The 21,698-nt window shown below is 40.3% G+C and overlaps 1 protein-coding gene and 1 pseudogene across 1 annotated transcript; both read right to left on the bottom strand.

Annotated features, from left to right (window-relative positions):
- Nucleotides 1-14,968: 14,968 nt before the first annotated feature.
- Nucleotides 14,969-16,678, bottom strand: LOC142532739 (uncharacterized). Its single transcript, XM_075639160.1, has 2 exons — nt 16,570-16,678; nt 14,969-15,731 (listed from the first exon to the last, which is right to left on the bottom strand). The coding sequence occupies exons 1-2, from the start codon at nt 16,570-16,572 to the stop codon at nt 15,027-15,029; spliced, it is 708 nt and encodes a 235-aa protein (XP_075495275.1). The 5' UTR covers nt 16,573-16,678; the 3' UTR covers nt 14,969-15,026.
- Nucleotides 16,679-16,743: 65 nt separating this feature from the next.
- LOC142532738 (putative arabinosyltransferase ARAD1) lies at nt 16,744-20,386 on the bottom strand (annotated as a pseudogene).
- Between the last annotated feature and the right edge of the window lie 1,312 nt (nt 20,387-21,698).

Here is a 21,698-nt window from a genome sequence, read left to right as displayed (position 1 = left end):
TACTTGTAAATGCATGAATAAATAATATGTTAGCCGATGAACAGTGACACGATTGAATAGTGAAAATTCCCTTGAATCAGTTTAGTAATTTAATTCCCGTTTAGATTTATTATTTTTTATTGCTTTCTAATTTTAGTTTTAATATTTTATTTAATTCATATCCAAAATCCCCCCTTTATTTACATTTTATTCGAAAGGAATTATCCCCCGTTCCCTGTGAATTCGACCATGCTCACCATTACACCAGTTTTATTTAAAGAGTAGGAATTTAAGTTTGGTGGCACAACGACAACACACCAAATTTTGGCGCCGTTTCCGGGGAACGGTGCAAGGTTAGTTTTTTTCGAGTTTTGCTATTATTATTTTTTTTTATGTCACATTCTTCTTGTACAGGTTATTCATCAAGAAAAGAAGAATTTGAGAATTTTTTGTTGTGAAATACTTCGAGATGTTTCATCGCCAAGTATTCACAAGTTTTGCCCAACAAAACGAAGAGCCATTCTATGCAGCATGAGAGAGATTCAATTATTTAACAACAACATTCAGGAATCATGATTTTTCTAACTATGTTCTTATTCGAATTTTTCTTAAAAGTTTGGATGCAGTTACATGAAGATGGGTATTTAATGGAGCACTAACAACTGGTAATCCATTACTTAGTCGACGTGAAGAGAGTGTGATATATTTGTTAAAAGATATGGCCGACTTTGACTACCATCAGTATTGGGATCCTTCGCTGCAGAGTTGGAGCCACCAATACATTCCACAAATTCGCCAATCTGATTTTACAGACCAACCTTTCGAGCATCAAGAAGATGGGGGATATAGTCTTGAAATAATCATAGGTCGATTGAATGACATGGTAAACAAGCGCGTGGCATTGAATGGGGAAACTTTTGAGCCTCAGTCTGAAGAAGTTTTGGAAGAAATATCACACGAAGATGAGGCACCAATGAAGTTGAGAGATGAACAAGCTCCTGAGACTATCAATTTGAGCTCGTCGATAATATTATCATACATACATCTAGGAGATCCTTGTCTTTCTCCATTGCCAATTTCAACAGATTTTGTTCTTCAAGAGCCAACGATGATACTCTCATCTCATGCCTATTATTTAAAGTCACGTTTTGTTGAGGAGACGAGTTTACATTGCATACATCAAGCCAAACTTGAGGGCACATGGAACCAAGACCCATATATGGTGTCATATGACACGTACTTTGGGCGTCAGCCACTCTTTGAATGAGTGCTTTGGAGGGTCAAGCCGACGACTAAAAATCAAGCGCTTTTGGGAGGCAACCCAATTTTTTTTTATTTTTAATTTCTTTTATTTTTATTTTTTTCACATAGTACAATTGTTATTACCTTTGTCCAGAAGATGTCTTCTAATAAGGCGTGACCACGCCTTACAAGAATATCACTTTTGCACAAAAAAAAAAAAAAAATTTCCCAACACAGTAGATGTCTTTTGACAAGGCGTGATCACGCCTTGTACGAAAATATCTTCTGAAAAAAAAAATGTCTTACACGCAGTAGATGTTTTCTGGCAAGGCGTGATCAAGCCTTGTGAGAAAACATCTTCTGATTTTGAGAAAAAAAAAACATAATTTTTGTTTGTTTTATCTAACCCTATTTGTTCTCACCCCCTTTCACATCTTCTGTCGCATGCTTCGTCAACACCGCCACAGCAATAGAAAGCTTTGCTCCACGATGCCCAACAATTTTCAGGGGAGTTTTCTAACTTCTTTTGCGTTTTTACTGTCTACGTTGTGCATTTAATTTATGTGTCATTAAGGACATTGCCACATATAGGTGTGGGAGGGGGTACATATCCTTATTTCTAGTTTCAATTTCTATTTTTTCTATTTTTTTGCATATTTATTCGAAAAAAATTATGAAAAAAAATTGTGTATGGTAGAGTGAATTTGTTTGATCCATAAAGCATTTAGTGTTTATCCGTTATCTCTCTCATTTGAATCTTGAATGCCTCTGATGCGAGTCTATGAAAAAACAAAAAACTGATGTTTTCTTTGGGTGCAACTGATTTTGCATTCTTACTGCTACATTTATGGGTAGTTGCTCTGGATGATGTGTTGAAATGATAAGTGTATGGGGTCTAACACACATACCATTTTTTTTGTGAGCTTTGAGCCTATGAGCAATCATCATATCATGCTCCATTCTTTTTCTTGATTGTGTGTTAGTCATACATTGTTGATTTTTCTAGAACTTGCATTGTTATACATGTCTTTGTTGATACCTTGTGATGGATTAGGTGCATAAACAAAGTAAATGGCATTAGGTTCAAACCGTTTTTTTTCCGCATCATCAGTGCCGTTCTTTTTGAGCCTACCCTGATTTATTTACCCCTAGAGAGCCAATGTAGAACCCGTAAATCAGTTTACGTATAAGCCATGTATAATTCTAGATTTTTTAAATTTAATCGACTTCATTGCATGATTATTTTAAATGCATTTATTTGAAGTTAATTATTCATTATTTCAGTTCAGTAGTTTGATTTTTAGCATTTCAGTTATTTCAGTGAGGCCGGACTGGAGTTGGAGTTTTGAGATAGAATTTAAGATTCGAGAAATATTTCCAGAAGTTAATTTAGCTAGCAACTAAGTTCATTTAAGTTAGAAAGGGAGGTTTGAGGATTTAATTTAATTATTTGAGGTGATTAAGAAATGAACTCATTTAAGTTACTTAATTAAGGGGTTAGCTCACTAAATTATTTAAAGGATTAGTAAGGCTTTCAAGGATTATTAGTTGACTAGATAACAATATTTTCCCTTCATTTTATTGCAATTTTCGGCCCCCATTGTTGCTAGACAATTTAATTGCCAACTCATCAACCTTTTGACCCTTTCTTGTATTTAATTAGGAAGATAATTCTTTGATCTTTCTAGCACCATTTAATGATCTAATTAGCATTATCCTATCCTAGTCTAGCATGTAAAAATCGGCCATCACCATTCTAGAAACACCCAACATAGACTTGATATCAAACAACCATTCAAAATTCAAAAAAAAAAGAGGGAGACTTGGTCATACATTGAACCCCTTTATTATTGGATCTCCCCATCACTCTCCTAACCATCATTCCCCCTCCCTCATTCACGAAATTCAGAGAATATTTCAGTAGAAAAACCGTGGGAATTCAGTAGGAAGCAAGGGAGGAAAATCGAGAGTAAAGAAAACAAGAGAAGCGCTCCACCTCCTCCGTGCCGCGTCGTCGTCGTCTCGTTCTTTTTCTTTCGAAACGAAACCAGGCATGTCTAGATTTCTTTCAAACCTCAATCAAGTCATATTATCAATTATTTTTCAGTATATGATCATGTTTTATCAAGCAAAAACCGAGATACGTGTCAAAACATTTTGAAACAACACATGCAGAATTTTCGATTTTCCTTGGCAAGCTTCACGTTTTTCTTGGTTTGTGAGTTTCAGGTGATTGGTTCGACTCCAGGCTCCCAAGGCGACTTATATACATGTAATAGGATGAATTAGAACCACATTTTTCCATCGGTTTCACCCCATGCTCGCTGGAAAGCAAAAGAAATGACAGCAACACCATTTGTGTCCCTTTTTGAGTTCGAAAATTTCAGTTTCCTGTCATGAGGGTTTAATCTGATCTTGGCTGCCCTAAGGGCTCTTAGCCATGGTTAGATCACTCCCATAGCATGTCTAAGACGTGACTAAGTCGCCCTTTTGGTGGCTTGGTCCATGGTGCATCGGTTTTAATCAAATCAACAAGAACAGCCCCTTTCCCCATTCGGCTTCTTCATTGGTTCAGCATATGGTTTCGGTTTTTGGTTGCTTGGTATGGATCTTGGTTGGCCTATGGCCCTTAGCCACGGTTCATACCATGCCCCTATATGTCTAGATCGTGCCATGGTCAATCAAATGGCCATTGGAACGACGCAAGACATCGATCTAAGTAAAACACTACACACGCATGCACGTTGGTTCTCGGTTGGAGTTTCGGTTGAGTTATGGTGTGATGCGGATTGTGGCTGGCCTAAGGCCCTTAGCCATGGTTCGAATCATTCCTTGGGATGTTGGTAAGAGTGTCTGGTCAGTGTTTCACGCCCCAATGGCCGGTAGTCTCGAAAACAACACAAGTTACACGATTGTACAGTTGCTGGAAAATTACAACAAGTTGCTGTGTCGGTTTGGTGGCTCGTTCGAGTTCTTGGTTGGCTTTTAGCCCATGACCTTGGACTGGACAATGCCTCATTGAGTTAGGAAGGTCATGCTTTCGACCGTTCGTCATTCGGATCATTTTTGAGGTCGTACGAGAATTTACGGTGCGATGTGCCAAATTGACTCTCGAAAGAGCGTTTCGTGTTTTGGCCTCCATTCCACCTAGATTTCGACCCTATCATTTTTGGAGCATTATTTTATGATTTTTCAGCGTATTTTAATCATGACTATACGTCGGTTCGGTGTCGGTTCAGGTTGGTTCGGAGTCATGACTAAATACGAAGTCATTAGGCGTCATAGTCGCATCTTTTGAACGTAAATTGCATAGTTGGTCAAGTTTAAGCTATTGCATATTTTTCATAGCACAGTTAGGTTGCAGCGAGCCTGGGGACGATCCAATCCAATCCAGTTGGTAAAATTACGGGACATGTTCATTATGCCAGTTAATTATTTTACGTGCATTAAAACAGAAAATGATTATTTTTGAGATTTATGCGATATGGCTTGTGGTTCATTCACTATGTGGAAGTGTTATTTTATACGGTCGTCAGTGACCGATCAGTTCAGTATGGTACCACCCGGTCGCCAGTGACCGGCCAGCTCAGTTCAGTTTCAGCCTCCCCGGTAGCCAGTTACCGATCAGTTCAGCTTAGTGCAGGGGCCACAGGCGTAAAACATAATCTCAACAGAAAATTTTATCAGTTATTTCAGTACAGGCTCCAAGGAGCAAACATTTTTTTTCTGTGATTATCAGTTCAGTTATGCACGTATTATAATTGCTCAGTACAGATTATTTTCAGCATGCCTCAGGACAGGATATGTTAACTCATGCATATTTTAATTCAGATTTTTACTCGTTACCTGCGATATATGCATGCTGAGTCTTTAGGCTCACTAGACTTGATTGTTGTAGGTACTGATGAGGCCAGGGCCGAGGGCGGGGACCAGTGAGCCAGCTTGGGTCGGCAGTAGTGGCACCCGAGGACCTCAGAGCAGCAGTTGTTATTTTATTCCGCAGACATCTTATCAGTCGTTGGATATTTTTAAATTGTGATTTTTGGCAAACTTTATTTTCTTCCGCTGCAATATTTTGAAATATTGAACTTGATTCACCAATGATTTTATGAATGAGGCCACTTAAGTTTTTTTAAAAAGAAAATTTTTAATTTTCCGCAAATTTTCAAGCAAGAAGTTCGAGGGCCTTTTCAATTGGTATCAGAGCGGTGGTTCTGTATAGGGTTTCACTACTACTGACCGCGAGAAGCTCACGAAGCCACGTCTTCGGTCTGTAAGTTTTTCAGTTCAGCATTTTAGTTAAAGCATGAATTATTTTGTCAGCATGCTTCCAGATTTTCAGTATTTCAGTGTTCATTTAAAATAAATTTTGGAATTATGCATGTTAGTTACGTATGGGTTATGTTTGGAACAGTATGCCCCCTAGACGTCAAGTAGGACGCCCGAGAGGTAGTGGCGAGCACCGTCGCGAGGACGATGACGATGAGAGACAAGAGAGGCAGGCACCTCCTCCACCGCCCCCACCGGACATGAGTGCCCAGATGTTAGCTGGGATGGCACAGTTCTTCGCACAGTTTGCGGGGGGCAATGCCGCAGCCGTAGCCGCAGCTAGGCCGACAGGCCCCGAGGCTGTTTATGAGCGATTAATGAAGATGCGCCCGAAGGAATTCTCTGGGACATCTGACCCCATGGTTGCCGAGGGATGGATCAAATCCCTCGAGGTTATCTTCGAGTTCATGGAGCTGGGAGACGCAGACCGAGTCCGATGTGCCACCTACCTGTTCACTGGAGACGCCCGCTTATGGTGGGAAGGAGCTTCGGTAGCCTTGACCTTGGCTACACTTTCTTGGACCCGCTTTACGGAGGTTTTCTACTCCAAGTATTTTGCTGAGGAGGTTCGCACCAGGCTGACCACCGAGTTCATGAGTCTGAGACAGGGAGATATGACGGTTACGGAGTTTATCCGTAAGTTCGAGAGGGGCTGTCACTTTGTGCCCCTGATAGCGAATGATGCCAGAGCTAAGTTGATGCACTTCCTAGTGGGTTTACGGCCGATCTTGCGCCGGGATGTTAGGATATCTGACCCTGCTACTTATGAGATTTCCGTCTCCAAGTCCTTAGCCGCAGAGCAGGATCTGCGGGATATCGAGAGGGATCGTCAGGGCAAGCGCCCAGTCCAGGCACCGCGCCGCCCTCCTCCTCATCAGCATCAGCAGCAGAATAAGAGGCCTTTTCATGGACCGCCCAGGAACCGAGGCCAGCAGCAGCAGCAGCAGCGGGGACGCCCAGCCCCGAGGACTCAGGAGCACCCAGTCTGTCCCAGGTGCTCACGTCGCCATCCTGGAGCATGCATGGCTGGCTCAGGAAAGTGTTTTAAGTGTGGCAGTCCAGACCACATGTTGCTGCAGTGCCCTCAGAGGAATCTGCCTGCTCAGGGCAGGGTTTTTGCTCTCCATGCCGCAGAAACCAACCCGGAGACTATGTTGTTTACAGGTACCTTTAAGCATTGAGTTATTATTCGAATTGCAGCATTTTGGGAATCGGGATTTAGATTTTTGAACTTAGAACTGTTATAGGATTGCATGCTCTACTCGGATTTATTTTGGGGGAATTAAGTTAGAAGAACTTTGACCATTGCATGTCTATAAGTTTAGTTCTTGTAACTACTGGATTCAACTTAGAGCTCTGCTCTTTCAGGGAGAATTTTTATATCTGGTTCCGCTACCAAGGCCTTGATAGATTCAGGGGCCACTCACTCGTTTATTTCGGAGGTCTTTGCAAACTTTCTCAAGATCCAGACCATTGGGCTAGATACAGCCTTTTCAGTAGTGTTGCCGTCATGCGAGGAGATGGCAGCTACCAACGTTATCCGAGATATAGACCTTGAGTTGCACGGTAAACTTGTTTATGCGGATCTGATTGTGCTACCGATGCCATAATTTGACATCATCCTAGGGATGGACTGGCTATTGAAGAACAGAGTGTTGATAGACTTCCAGCGGAGATCTGTTCTTGTCCGAACACCTGGAATGGAGCAGTTCTTATTTGAGCCGGACAGGTACTTTCCTTTACCGCGCATTATTCCGTATGTTCAGGCTAGGAAACTCATGCATAGAGGGTGTCGGGCATTTCTAGCGACCTTTTTATCTGTCCCCGAGGAACCCAGCCAGTCAGCCTCAGATGTTCCGATTGTCAGAGATTTCTTAGACGTTTTTCCCGAAGACGTCTCTGGTATGCCACCCGAGAGAGAGGTGGAGTTTTCCATTGAGCTTATGCCAGGTACAGCTCCGATATCCAAAGCGCCATACCGATTAGCACCGACAGAGATGGCAGAGCTTAAGAAGCAGATTCAGGAACTTCTCGACAAGGAGTTCATTCGCCCGAGCTTTTCTCCATGGGGCGCGCCGGTCTTATTTGTGAAAAAGAAGGATGGCTCGATGAGGCTTTGCATTGACTACCGGGAGTTGAACAGGGTTACAGTGAAGAATAAATACCCACTTCCGAGGATTGAGGATCTGTTTGACCAGTTGCAGGGAGCTTCAATTTTCTCCAAGATTGATCTGCGCTCTGGTTATCACCAGTTGAGGGTGAGAGATGTTGATGTTTCCAAGACTGCTTTTAGGACTCATTATGGCCACTACGAGTTCCTTGTGATGCCGTTCGGACTGACGAATGCGCCAGCGATCTTCATGGATCTCACGAATCGCGTATTTCAGCCATACCTCGACCAGTTTGTGGTAGTGTTCATAGATGACATTCTCGTCTACTCCAAGAGTCGGGAGGAGCACAGCAGACATCTGACCACAGTGTTGCAGACATTGCAGAAGCACAAATTGTTCGCAAAGTTCAGTAAATGCGAATTCTGGTTAGAGAAGGTGGCGTTCTTAGGCCACATTGTATCCAGCACTGGTATTGAGGTAGACCCACCAAAAGTTGCAGCAGTCAGAGATTGGGTTGTGCCTCAGAATGCATCCGAGATCCGCAGTTTTATTGGGCTAGCAGGATATTACAGGAAGTTCATTCAGGGATTCTCATCCATTGCCGTTCCACTCACAGCACTGACCAAGAAAAATGTGAAGTTTGTGTGGAGCGAGGAGTGTCAGAAGAGCTTCGATACTTTGAAGCAAGCTCTTATCTCAGCACCCGTTTTGGCTGTACCGTCAGGATCCGGTGAGTTTGTCCTTTATACCGATGCTTCGAAGCTTGGTTTAGGTGCAGTTCTGATGCAGCATGGGAGAGTGATAGCGTATGCTTCTCGACAGCTGAAAATCCACGAGAAGAATTACCCTACCCATGATCTGGAGTTAGCGGCCGTAGTTTTTGCCTTGAAGATTTGGAGGCACTATCTGTATGGAGAGAAGTGTCAGATCTTTACCGACCACAAGAGCCTCAAGTATTTCTTTACGCAGAAGGAGTTGAACATGCGTCAGAGGCGTTGGTTGGAGCTTGTGAAAGATTACGATTGTGACATTAGCTACCACCCGGGTAAAGCTAATGTAGTTGCGGATGCTTTGAGCAGAAAAGTCGCAGTGATGGCTCATTTGACGATTCAGAAACCTCTTCAGATTGAGATGCAGAGGTTTGATCTTGAGACTTACCCTCGAGGTAGAGTTCCTCGTCTATCTACCTTGACCATTCAGTCTTCCCTTTTGGACCGTATTCGCAGTGGTCAGGCTGCAGATGAGCAGTTGGCACAGTGGAAGAAGAGAGATGAAGCCAAGGGCAGTGTTTTGTATTCAGTCAGCGATGGTATTGTGAGATACCGAGATAGGATATGGGTTCCTAGCAGTGATTCTATCCGAGCAGACATCTTATCAGAGGCCCATACGTCCCCGTACTCCATTCACCCTGGGAGTACGAAGATGTACAAAGATCTGCAGCTATTGTATTGGTGGCCCGGTATGAAGAAGGACATCAGACGGTTTGTGTCCGAGTGTCTGACTTGCCAGTTAGTGAAGGCCGAGCATCAGAAACCAGCAGGTTTGCTCAAGCCTCTTCCTATTCCCGAGTGGAAGTGGGAAAACATTACCATGGATTTTGTGACCGGATTCCGAAGTCAGCCAGGGGATCGAATGCTATTTGGGTGATTGTAGATCGTCTTACCAAATCAGCGCACTTCTTGCCTATTAAGACGACTTTCACCATGGTTCAGTATGCAGAGTTGTATATCCGAGAGATAGTCCGACTCCATGGTATTCCAGTTTCAATCGTATCCGACAGAGATCCCAGATTCACTTCCTCATTTTGGAAGAGTTTGCATTCGACTTTGGGTACGAAGTTGCTGTTTAGCACAGCTTTCCATCCGCAGACAGATGGACAGTCGGAGCGAGTTATTCAGATTTTGGAGGATCTTCTTCGCGCTTGCGTCATCGATTTCTCAAGGAGTTGGGAGTCGAACTTGCCACTGGTTGAGTTCACCTACAACAACAGCTTCCAGTCTTCTATTGGTATGGCTCCGTATGAAGCATTGTATGGCCGCAAGTGCAGATCTCCTGTTCATTGGGATGAAGTAGGAGAGAGAGCAGAGTTGGGTCCAGAGATTGTTCAGCAGGCAGCAGAGGTAGTAGCCAAGATCCGTGATAGGATGAGGACTGCTCAGAGCCGACAGAAGAGTTATGCCGATCAGCGGAGGAGAGACTTAGAGTTTGCAGTGGGCGATCATGTCTTTGTGAAAGTGGCACCTATGAAGGGTGTCATGAGGTTTGGCAAGAAAGGGAAGCTCAGTCCGAGATTCATTGGACCGTTTGAGATCCTTGACAGAGTTGGGACGCTAGCTTATCGTGTTGCTCTTCCGCCGAATCTGGCCGGAGTACACAATGTGTTCCACATCTCCATGCTAAGGAAGTATATGGCAAATCCTTCGCATGTGCTGAATTTCGAGCCGTTGCAGCTTACTCCGAACTTGTCTTATGAGGAGAGACCAGTGCAGATCCTAGACCGGCAGGAGAAGAAGCTTCGGAACAAGCTGGTTAAGCGAGTCAAAGTCAAATGGCTTAACCATTCTGAGGAGGAAGCTACGTGGGAGTCTGAGTCAGAGATGAGGGAGCGTTACCCCGAGTTATTCGGTGAGTTCTAATTTCGAGGACGAAATTTATTTTAAGGGGGGAAGGATTGTAGAACCCGTAAATCAGTTTACGTATAAGCCATGCATAATTCTAGATTTTTTAAATTTAATTGACTTCATTGCATGATTATTTTAAATGCATTTATTTGAAGTTAATTATTCATTATTTCAGTTCAGTAGTTTGATTTTTAGCATTTCAGTTATTTCAGTGAGGCCGGACTGGAGTTGGAGTTTTGAGATAGAATTTAAGATTCGAGAAATATTTCCAGAAGTTAATTTAGCTAGCAACTAAGTTCATTTAAGTTAGAAAGGGAGGTTTGAGGATTTAATTTAATTATTTGAGGTGATTAAGAAATGAACTCATTTAAGTTACTTAATTAAGGAGTTAGCTCACTAAATTATTTAAAGGATTAGTAAGGCTTTCAAGGATTATTAGTTGACTAGATAACAATATTTCCCCTTCATTTTATTGCAATTTTCGGCCCCCATTGTTGCTAGACAATTTAATTGCCAACTCATCAACCTTTTGACCCTTTCTTGTATTTAATTAGGAAGATAATTCTTTGATCTTTCTAGCACCATTTAATGATCTAATTAGCATTATCCTATCCTAGTCTAGCATGTAAAAATCGGCCATCACCATTCTAGAAACACCCAACATAGACTTGATATCAAACAACCATTCAAAATTCAAAAAAAAAGAGGGAGACTTGGTCATACATTGAACCCCTTTATTATTGGATCTCCCCCTCACTCTCCTAACCATCATTCCCCCTCCCTCATTCACGAAATTCAGAGAATATTTCAGTAGAAAAACCGTGGGAATTCAGTAGGAAGCAAGGGAGGAAAATCGAGAGTAAAGAAAACAAGAGAAGCGCTCCATCTCCTCCGTGCCGCGTCGTCGTCGTTTCGTTCTTTTTCTTTCGAAACGAAACCAGGCATGTCTAGATTTCTTTCAAACCTCAATCAAGTCATATTATCAATTATTTTTCAGTATATGATCATGTTTTATCAAGCAAAAACCGAGATACGTGTCAAAACATTTTGAAACAACACATGCAGAATTTTCGATTTTCCTTGGCAAGCTTCACGTTTTTCTTGGTTTGTGAGTTTCAGGTGATTGGTTCGACTCCAGGCTCCCAAGGCGACTTATATACATGTAATAGGATGAATTAGAACCACATTTGTCCATCGGTTTCACCCCATGCTCGCTGGAAAGCAAAAGAAATGACAGCAACACCATTTGTGTCCCTTTTTGAGTTCGAAAATTTCAGTTTCCTGTCATGAGGGTTTAATCTGATCTTGGCTGCCCTAAGGGCTCTTAGCCATGGTTAGATCACTCCCCTAGCATGTCTAAGACGTGACTAAGTCTCCCTTTTGGTGGCTTGGTCCATGGTGCATCGGTTTTAATCAAATCAACAAGAACAGCCCCTTTCCCCATTCGGCTTCTTCATTGGTTCAGCATATGGTTTCGGTTTTTGGTTGCTTGGTATGGATCTTGGTTGGCCTATGGCCCTTAGCCACGGTTCATACCATGCCCCTATATGTCTAGATCGTGCCATGGTCAATCAAATGGCCATTGGAACGACGCAAGACATCGATCTAAGTAAAACACTACACACGCATGCACGTTGGTTCTCGGTTGGAGTTTCGGTTGAGTTATGGTGTGATGCGGATTGTGGCTGGCCTAAGGCCCTTAGCCATGGTTCGAATCATTCCTTGGGATGTTGGTAAGAGTGTCTGGTCAGTGTTTCACGCCCCAATGGCCGGTAGTCTCGAAAACAACACAAGTTACACGATTGTACAGTTGCTGGAAAATTACAACAAGTTGCTGTATCGGTTCGGTGGCTCGTTCGAGTTCTTGGTTGGCTTTTAGCCCATGACCTTGGACTGGACAATGCCTCATTGAGTTAGGAAGGTCATGCTTTCGACCTTTCGTCATTCGGATCATTTTTGAGGTCGTACGAGAATTTACGGTGCGATGTGCCAAATTGACTCTCGAAAGAGCGTTTCGTGTTTTGGCCTCCATTCCACCTAGATTTCGACCCTATCATTTTAGGAGCATTATTTTATGATTTTTCAGCGTATTTTAATCATGACTATACGTCGTTTCGGTGTCGGTTCAGGTTGGTTCGGAGTCATGACTAAATACGAAGTCATTAGGCGTCATAGTCGCATCTTTTGAACGTAAATTGCATAGTTGGTCAAGTTTAAGCTGTTGCATATTTTTCATAGCACAGTTAGGTTGCAGCGAGCCTTGGGACGATCCAATCCAATCCAGTTGGTAAAATTATGGGACATGTTCATTATGCCAGTTAATTATTTTACGTGCATTAAAACAGAAAATGATTATTTTTGAGATTTATGCGATATGGCTTGTGGTTCATTCACTATGTGGGAGTGTTATTTTATACGGTCGCCAGTGACCGATCAGTTCAGTATGGTACCACCCGGTCGCCAGTGACCGGCCAGCTCAGTTCAGTTTCAGCCTCCCCGGTAGCCAGTTACCGATCAGTTCAGCTTAGTGCGGGGCCACAGGCGTAAAACATAATCTCAACAGAAAATTTTATCAGTTATTTCAGTACAGGCTCCAAGGAGCAAACATTTTTTTTTCTGTGATTATCAGTTCAGTTATGCACGTATTATAATTGCTCAGTACAGATTATTTTCAGCATGCCTCAGGACAGGATATGTTAACTCATGCATATTTTAATTCAGATTTTTACTCGTTACCTGCGATATATGCATGCTGAGTCTTTAGGCTCACTAGACTTGATTGTTGTAGGTACTGATGAGGCCAGGGCCGAGGGCGGGGACCAGTGAGCCAGCTTGGGTCGGCAGTAGTGGCACCCGAGGACCTCAGAGCAGCAGTTGTTATTTTATTCCGCAGACATCTTGTCAGTCGTTGGATATTTTTAAATTGTGATTTTTGGCAAACTTTATTTTCTTCCGCTGCAATATTTTGAAATATTGAACTTGATTCACCAGTAATTTTATGAATGAGGCCACTTAAGTTCTTTTAAAAAGAAAATTTTTAATTTTCCGCAAATTTTCAAGCAAGAAGTTCGAGGGCCTTTTCAGCCAAGTTCGAGCCTGAGCCTATTTGTTGAAAAATAACCACATTACAAGCCATGATAAATCCCTTTTGTTGGTTATTCCTCTATTTGAACCTTGAATTGGATAATCATAAAAACTTTTCGCATTTAGCATCATTTTGAGCCAAGAAAGTGCAAATTGTTGTGATCGAGTGATTAAGGCTCAAAGTCGTTGTCTCAAAAACTTTTTATGCAAAAGAAAAAAGGAAGGAAAAAAATGAAAAAAAAAAAGAAGAGAAAATGAAAATGTGGAATGAGAAGGAAAATAAGAGCAACGAAGAAGAAAAAAAATGCTCTTGAATGTTACAATGAGATTGAAGATGTTATTGTTAGTTGGATACAATTGTCTTTGTGAAAAGTGTGTATGATTTCTTCAATTCCATAAAACCATTGTGCCTTCTTTCCTACATGACCTTTAGCCACGATACAATGAACAAAAATAATAATGTTACCTCTTAATATTTGTTTGTATGAAATAAATTGTTAATCAACGAACAATATAATAACATGTCAATATTAAACATTCTTACAAAAAATACAACATAAACAATATTAATTCAAAAATAATAAAATAAAATAATACTTGACAAGTCTCGATAACAAAAAAAAATTATGAGCATAACAAACCGACGAGAATTATTACCAACAAACGGAAATATTGATGTTGCGCAAATAAAAATACCGAAGACGGAAGAATATGTCACCGATGACCCAACAAATTGAAATGCCGAGGACAACCAACAAATCGCCGAATGAAAATACCGAATGACATCGGCAAGAATGGGAAGGTTTATAAATCGCCGAATGATACCGAATACCGAAGGGAAAATGGGAGAATGATACCGAATGGAAAATGGGAGGGTGCAAATAAATAAAGGAGAGGGGGGCACGGGTTGGGTGCCACGGATTCAGAATCCGTGGCAGACTATCACGGATTCAATGAATCCGTGACTTTCTTCTTATTTTATTTTTTAAAATTTTTTTTAAATAATTCTGAATTCGGTGCAGTGAATAACGGAATATACTAGTTTTATAAAAGTTTTCAATTTGCAACATTTTTATAATGATTTTATTAATTTATAATATTTTTAAAAAAATGCCTACAAACTACAATGCACAAATAGAAAGTACCTTTGACATTTTACAAAAATTCATATGAGATCGACTTATGGATCAATTTTGTAAGACAGATCTTCTATCTAACTCGATCCATTAAAAAAATATTACTTTTAAATCGAAAAATATTATTTTTTATTTTAGATATAGATCTGATCAAATCATCTCACAAATATAAATCCATAATAACATGTCACAATATACTTATGCATGATATTTTGACTTTTTTTAATCATGAATTTCACTTGGATAAGCATTATCTTAAATGTGTCTTGTCCTTGTGTTCCAAGTGCATTTGTCCTAATCCCATGTCACTATTAGTAGACGTCATTTTGAGACAAGCTTATTAAAGATGGGTCTGAACCAAGACAAATTTAACTTTGAGGTAAAGAATTATTTGTAGTTTCATTTTTTTTTTGCACTCACCTGAATCATTTGGGAAATTAAAAGTTGATATACAGTTGCGATTAAATTAGGATCATAATATTCATTTTGTTAATTGTGGAGTCATCAATATCCTATACTAATAATTAAACTCTACAAAACAACCATGTTTCCACCATAAACATCAGCAATGTAATTAACAAATCAACAGAACTTGTAGCATTGCATGTCTTGGGAGAACTTGATGTAGGAGCAGATGGCGGTGGTGCGGCTACCGTCGCGACCGGAAATGGAGGGGCTGAGACCACCGGATGACCCGTGCTATTCGGGCAAGAGAGTACCGGTTGTGTACTCGACTGAGGGGATAGCGAAGTAGGCTGCACCACTCCATCTACACCATGGCATCTTATTGAAGACCCTTTGGTGCATACGTTAGGACTAATGATTCTCACATTGTTGAGATAAAACCGCTCCCTCCCATCATTATTGACCTTGAAAACATAACCGGGCCTCGACGTTGGGATCATGGAGCCAGTTGGGAAATGCTCGAGGTGCTCGAAAAGCAGAGGCGACGGGATGGATTGACGGAGCAATAGATCAACAAGGGAGGTTTCAGGTATATTGGTTCTCGACAAGATCCGATCGTTAGGCATCAAGAAAGTGATGTTGGACTGAAATAGGTCGGGAGGGGCCATGTTAATGAGGGTGACAAAAGTGAAGTAATTGGCTTTCTGCATCTCTTCTATTGCTACAACAATATCTTGGTTTCTTGAAGGAAGATTTGTTGCCGCCGCTGATATAGATGAGATGGATAACAGTATAACTTGAACAAGCAACATCGTAGACGGAGTCTGTCGTTACCACGAAGAAATGGAGCGTCACTTACTTTATTGGGGTTGATAGATTATTGTTAAAGATTGGAGACTTGGTAATATTTGGCTTTGTTATAGATGATGATAATTATATTACGTGACCACTAAAATTAGCTTGAACATGCATTCTTGCTGCTGTAACAACTTGCTTACAATGCTCATCCCTCTTGCATGAATACAATGCAATAGGAGTTTCTGGTGGGTTGAAATTTATCACACTTCCTTTGGGAACCACCAAATCAAAAATCCCTTTGCACACAACCACCAAACCCAAAATCTCTTTGCACCAAAAGCAACACCAACACTAACACCAACACAAATAATTAACCCATGTGGTGACAATGTGAAGTGAAGAGTGCCAAACTGTCTGGACTGCTTTGTTAACTACGTTGATAATGTTAGATTGTTGTCGTTTTCCTAGCATAGAGGGACCATTCCTATCACCGTTTGAACCTAAAACTGTCGAAATATAAACTATATTTCTATATATTGCATTGTTTAGTCACAAAAATAAAAGGCATACACCAAGGTCCAAGGCTCAAGATTGTCGCTCTGACACAAGGTATGGCAGTCCGCTAATGATGCTCGAGCATTGACCATAAAGTCTAGGTCTTGGTGTGCTTTACAGTTCAAGGCCACTTTTAAACGTCTTCAATGTGAAAATAGTAAATCAGCAATGAAATGCAAGATAATGAACATCTATTTTCATCTATATACTAATGAATTTTATTTTATTGTTCTTTAATAATTCGTAAACTAGATATAACATTATATGTGATACCATTATTTACGGCACTTCAATAGAGTGTGCACATACCATTATTTACGGCACTTCGATACAGTTTGCGCCCCACCTTGCATCTTGTGCTTGAATGTTACACTACTTATAAGCCTTAGAGCGCCTCGAACTTTCTAAAAAGTGAAAGAATTCATTCATGACAAATCTATCCAAAAAGAATGAGGTATAATATTCTAGTTCAGAAGTAACAAGTGAAATGGCACAGGGGCAACAAACAATAACATAAAACAGGAAGCTAGTATCAGGGATAAGCAAAAAGCAAAACAAAAAGCAAAAAGCAAAAATAAAAATGAAAATTAGAAATTTCAGGAAGTATCTGTAATGACTAGGAGAAAGGGATCGTGCTACTAGTAATATTAGGATGCCTGCAGTCACAAGTACATAGGCTTCTAGATCCTTTCACTACACGTTGGGATCTTCGCACATGAAGCTTTATGTTTAGCAACTTTCCTGCAATCTGTGCAAAAGGATAATATCTTAGATGAACGATACACTTCAAGTGAGTGAATTCAAAAAAGTGCTACAAGTTCACTCGATGTGGACAAATTTTCAGAAAAGAAGATAAAACATTTGGAGTCACTGTTCTATATTGTTCAACATTTGTACAGCTTCAGCAGCAAGACAGTGTTTTTCTAGTTCATTATCCTAATTTTTTCACCAGGGCAATTAAGAACTGAAGTACAGATCGAAAACAACATTATATGCAAACTGGCGCTATATTTATGGAAATCAATGATAGAGGAACAAACCATTCTCCAAACCAAGTCTTCCGGACCCATTGGCAACGCAGGATGGGAATATAAAAAATGCTTCGAGTGCTGAAATAAATAAAAAATAATATATAAAAGGGTACATAATAATTCTAATGAATTAGGTTAAGATTACACGAAGTTAAGACAAGATTCACAGACAGTGTGTGATTCATGAAATGCACAGGCACATACCTTAGCTAGATTCATTTGCATCTCTCTAATTTGTGTGGGAGGAATGCTTCTTAAAATGGATAAGAGCCATCCAGGCTGCATCACATCGCTAGAATCAACAAATACAGCTATCTGTCACAGAAACATCAGCTTCACTATCAAACAAAAAGCTAATAACTGTATTTTATCACTGATCAGAATCACATGTTATACACTGTTTATCCCCACGGAATTAACTTTATATCTTACAAAATACCCTGTAAACAACTTTCTCAAATTACCTAGTGAATGCATAAAATGTGTTGAAAACAAATGCCAACTCAATTCTAAACTTTGACAGCAAAACGCACAGGTGAGAGAGTTAATAACTTGTACAGTCAGACCTCCATAAAAAAGGTATATACCTTGCGATAGTCAAGAATTCCTTCAAAGGGAAGCTCCAGTTCATCGCTAACAATAACAGGGATGCACCCACTGACAATTGCATCAAACAACCTAGCAGATGAAGGAGTGTCACCTGCTGGATTAAGGCAAAAGGTAGACCTGGTCAATAGGAAGAAAAAGCATAGATCAGATAATTCAGTTTTGCAGGCATAATGACAAAGCAATTGTATCACTGAACTAAATTATACTTCTGCATGCCAATCTGAGCTGCAGCTTTCCCCACCTCTCCTGCAGTGCCCTCCTCTATGATCACATCATTAGCGCCAGTGAGTTCTGTTACAAGTTTAGCACGAATTTTCCCACCCTGGAATCAAAATAAGAAACAACACTTAGTTCAACAAAATATTCCTTGCTAAACCCCTCATGTATGTCTCCCCATCAACAAGCCTTTATATTTCGTCGACAGGCTCCCAATACGAAGACCCAGACAACTCGAAAAAGTCACTAGTGAGGATGGTAAAACAGCGCTCACAGCATTTCTTTTCAGCCTCCCACGAAAAAACAGAAGTATTGTTCTCTTTGCATCTGACAAACATTTTGAATCACACACATCAACATTGGGAACATATGGAAGTATCACGTCTTTCTCAAGGTAAACTTGTCCTGGTTTATACCTGCAATGCCAGAAACAGTCACATAAATACACCCGCAAATCGACATAACATATTTGGGACAATGAAGAGCTTCAGGCATATTATCACCAATTTCCTGTTGAATCCATATCAGGAAGGAGCCAGATTGCATTCTTCATAAACTTTCGAACAGATTTAAATGACCAGGGATGATGAACTGGAAGGATGTGATCTCTACCCTCAGATCTCTTCCAAGCTGGTTGTTCTGTTACCCACTTCAGAGCTTCCTACACAGACAAATTGATTAATTAAATTTTCTAGATGATAACACAACTGCTATACGTTAATCACTTATTCTGATAACAGTCTTGATCTGTACCTGAGATGCTAATACAGAAAGTCACATGGAAAAGGCAAAAATCTTTCTCAGACCCCTTAACTCAACCCATTTCACATCCACATTGTACAAAGGCATTTATAATTGTTAGATTCATGATACATATAATTAAGAAAAAATTTCGACACCTGGTGGACTAACTTTTGTTATTATCACATGCAATAACAACTGAAAATTTTGATAATCCAGAATCTTATAACTTCTTCCACAGAGCTAAAGTCATACGGTGGCTTCAATGTGGCCTCAATTTAAGAAGCCAGAGCAAGCAGCCATTATTGACTCTACCCATCACAGGGGAGTTGACAAAAAACAAATGTATCACAACATGGTAATGAAAATGAGTTCACTAAATTTCATCCCAGAAATGAATCTCACTATAGAAAGCTTTTTTTGGTAGTTCATGATCAATGACAGGTACAAACCAATGAAAACGCCTAAAATAACAAACCATCCAAAGAGCTCCAGCATGCTTCATGACCATGTAAATCTAACAAAAATCTAAAGAACGAGACATTAGGAAACACACTCACACCCTGTAAAGTGCCTTGCACTCTTGCTTCTCAAGCAAGAAAAAGCTAATCGTCGTGAAGAACGGAATGTAGAACAAATCAGCCTCCTCATGTTTATGAACTCTCACGACATTCTTCAATAATCTTTCCGACTCCGGCGCTATCAAATCGGCCCACAACCAGTAATCAACAGAATGCTACGGCAACAAACAAATCATCAAAAAAGACACTAACACAGCATACAGCAAACAAGAGAGAACAAAAATACTTGTTCACATTCGGAGCAACAGAGAGGAAATTAAACTAATAAAGATATATTTTTTTTCGAATGTTAGTATTTCTTACACACATCCCCAGCTTTTTGCAGCTATATAAAATGAAGTGTACTCACTTGCTCGATCAATCGATGGACGGGACTGCCATTAGAAGTGACAGTAGTAGTCTCTTTGTAAGTACTTTGAAACAACCGGAGTAAATCGTAGGTGAATTTGGAGGGCATATCGTAGACGTAGACCTTGAGAGGCGGAGACAACGGATAGAACCAATTTTCACCTCCACAGAGCCTTTTTCCTCGTTAAGCGCAATCAAATCATCAAAAATCTTGACTTGCTGCTCTGTGACATTGCCACTAACAGTGTCATCGGGAGCCGTAGAGGATTTCACGTTAGCTAGGAACTTTTGAAGTGAGGAAACAAATGAATAGTCGGCGTTAGGGTTTGGAGCGACGTAGACCGTGTCGTGTGAGAGCGTGGAGGATGGGGATGACGAGGAGGTGAAGATGTAGAGGAGGAGGGAGAGAAAAAGCAGAGAGATCAAGAAGTAGAGAAATGGAGATCGACGGGATTTGATTCCGCCGGATGCAGAGGCGGGGGTGGAGGCGGAGTGGTGTCTACCGGCCATTTCCCGGGGGTTGAATCAATGGGACACCGCCGTCATCGTCATTCTCATATGTTCACCTGAATTCTAAAGAAACTTGGGAATTTTAGTGGAGAGGGAGTGAATTGGGGAAAATGAGGAAAACCGGACGGATGGAAAGGTTTATTAAATAAAAATGAGTGAAAATAATTTATTTTTTATCTTTTTTTTAAAAAAAATATTTAAAAACTAATTTTTTTCATTAGTGTATTTAATTATTTATTTTAATTTTATATATAATAAAAATTATAATTTAATTAAAAATAAAACTCACGCGACCCAACTCAACCCAATCCACATTTCAGTCCATTCATTCTCAATCTTTACACAAAACATCTTCTTCTCAAACCTCCATTATATTGATTTTTGGCTAACAATGAGTCTACAAGATATTCCTATGCGACAAATACGACAAATCGTACAAGAGAATCATGTATTGGTAAGTAACCAATTTTTTATTTTGAATTTTATTGGGTCGATTCTCGACCCAAGAGATTGGATCTAGATGTGACCCAGGCCCTGGGTCGAGCTAGCTCGGATCAAGCTCCTGGGTCGAGCTCTTAGAGCTTGTGTGAAGCAATGGATTCTACATCAACAACATCCCAAGCCAAAGGATATTGATGAAAATCTTCATCTTGTGCTGAGGCCACAAGTAAAGTACCGTCGTACTTTCCTTTCAACCATGTACCATCAATAGATAAGACTTTCTCATCCATTTATATCCTCTTACACATGCGCCATATAATAAAAACAAATACTTGAATCTATTATGCTCATCTACTACTAAATCTATTATATTATCAGAGTTCCTTCTCTCGACCATTTTCAAATATGAAGGTAGAAGACCAAAACTTCTTTCAGGATCATCTCTGAAGATATCATGAGCAAGTTGTTTGCCTTTCAAGGCTTTGTAATAGGTAATGACAACCCTCTTATTCCGCATCATTGTCATAATAGATTTTGGTTGAGGTGTTTTCTGTTATCCTTGAAAGTTCTCTACCAACATATCACAAATGACAAATGAGCTGGTTTGTCGATGCTTTTTACGCATTCCAGTCAAGTCACAATTGTGTGTGTTGCAGTATGTACGAATCACAAAATCCGTTGAGTTCTCCTGCTTTGAAGTCCAAATTCCCTAGTTGCAACGTTTATTCACACAACAAACCGAATAGATATTTCGAGAAGATTTGACACTTTCAAACTCAAAAGACGAGTTCAAAGCAATTTTTTGGATAGAACTTTATTCACTTCGGTCTTGCTTGAAAATATTTGACCGATAAATAAGCTTGAACCATCGGTAAATGAATATGCATCAGCTTGAACATAAGTCTCAGTATCATGAGCTACACTGATGTGGTGGATGTTGACATCATTATCATCCACATGT

Source organism: Primulina tabacum, chromosome 18 (genome assembly GCF_025594145.1).
Source record: "Primulina tabacum isolate GXHZ01 chromosome 18, ASM2559414v2, whole genome shotgun sequence".
NCBI classification, from domain to species: Eukaryota; Viridiplantae; Streptophyta; class Magnoliopsida; order Lamiales; family Gesneriaceae; genus Primulina; species Primulina tabacum.
The sequence above is the reverse complement of the archived record's forward strand: the minus strand, read 5'-3'. Positions and strand labels throughout refer to the sequence as shown.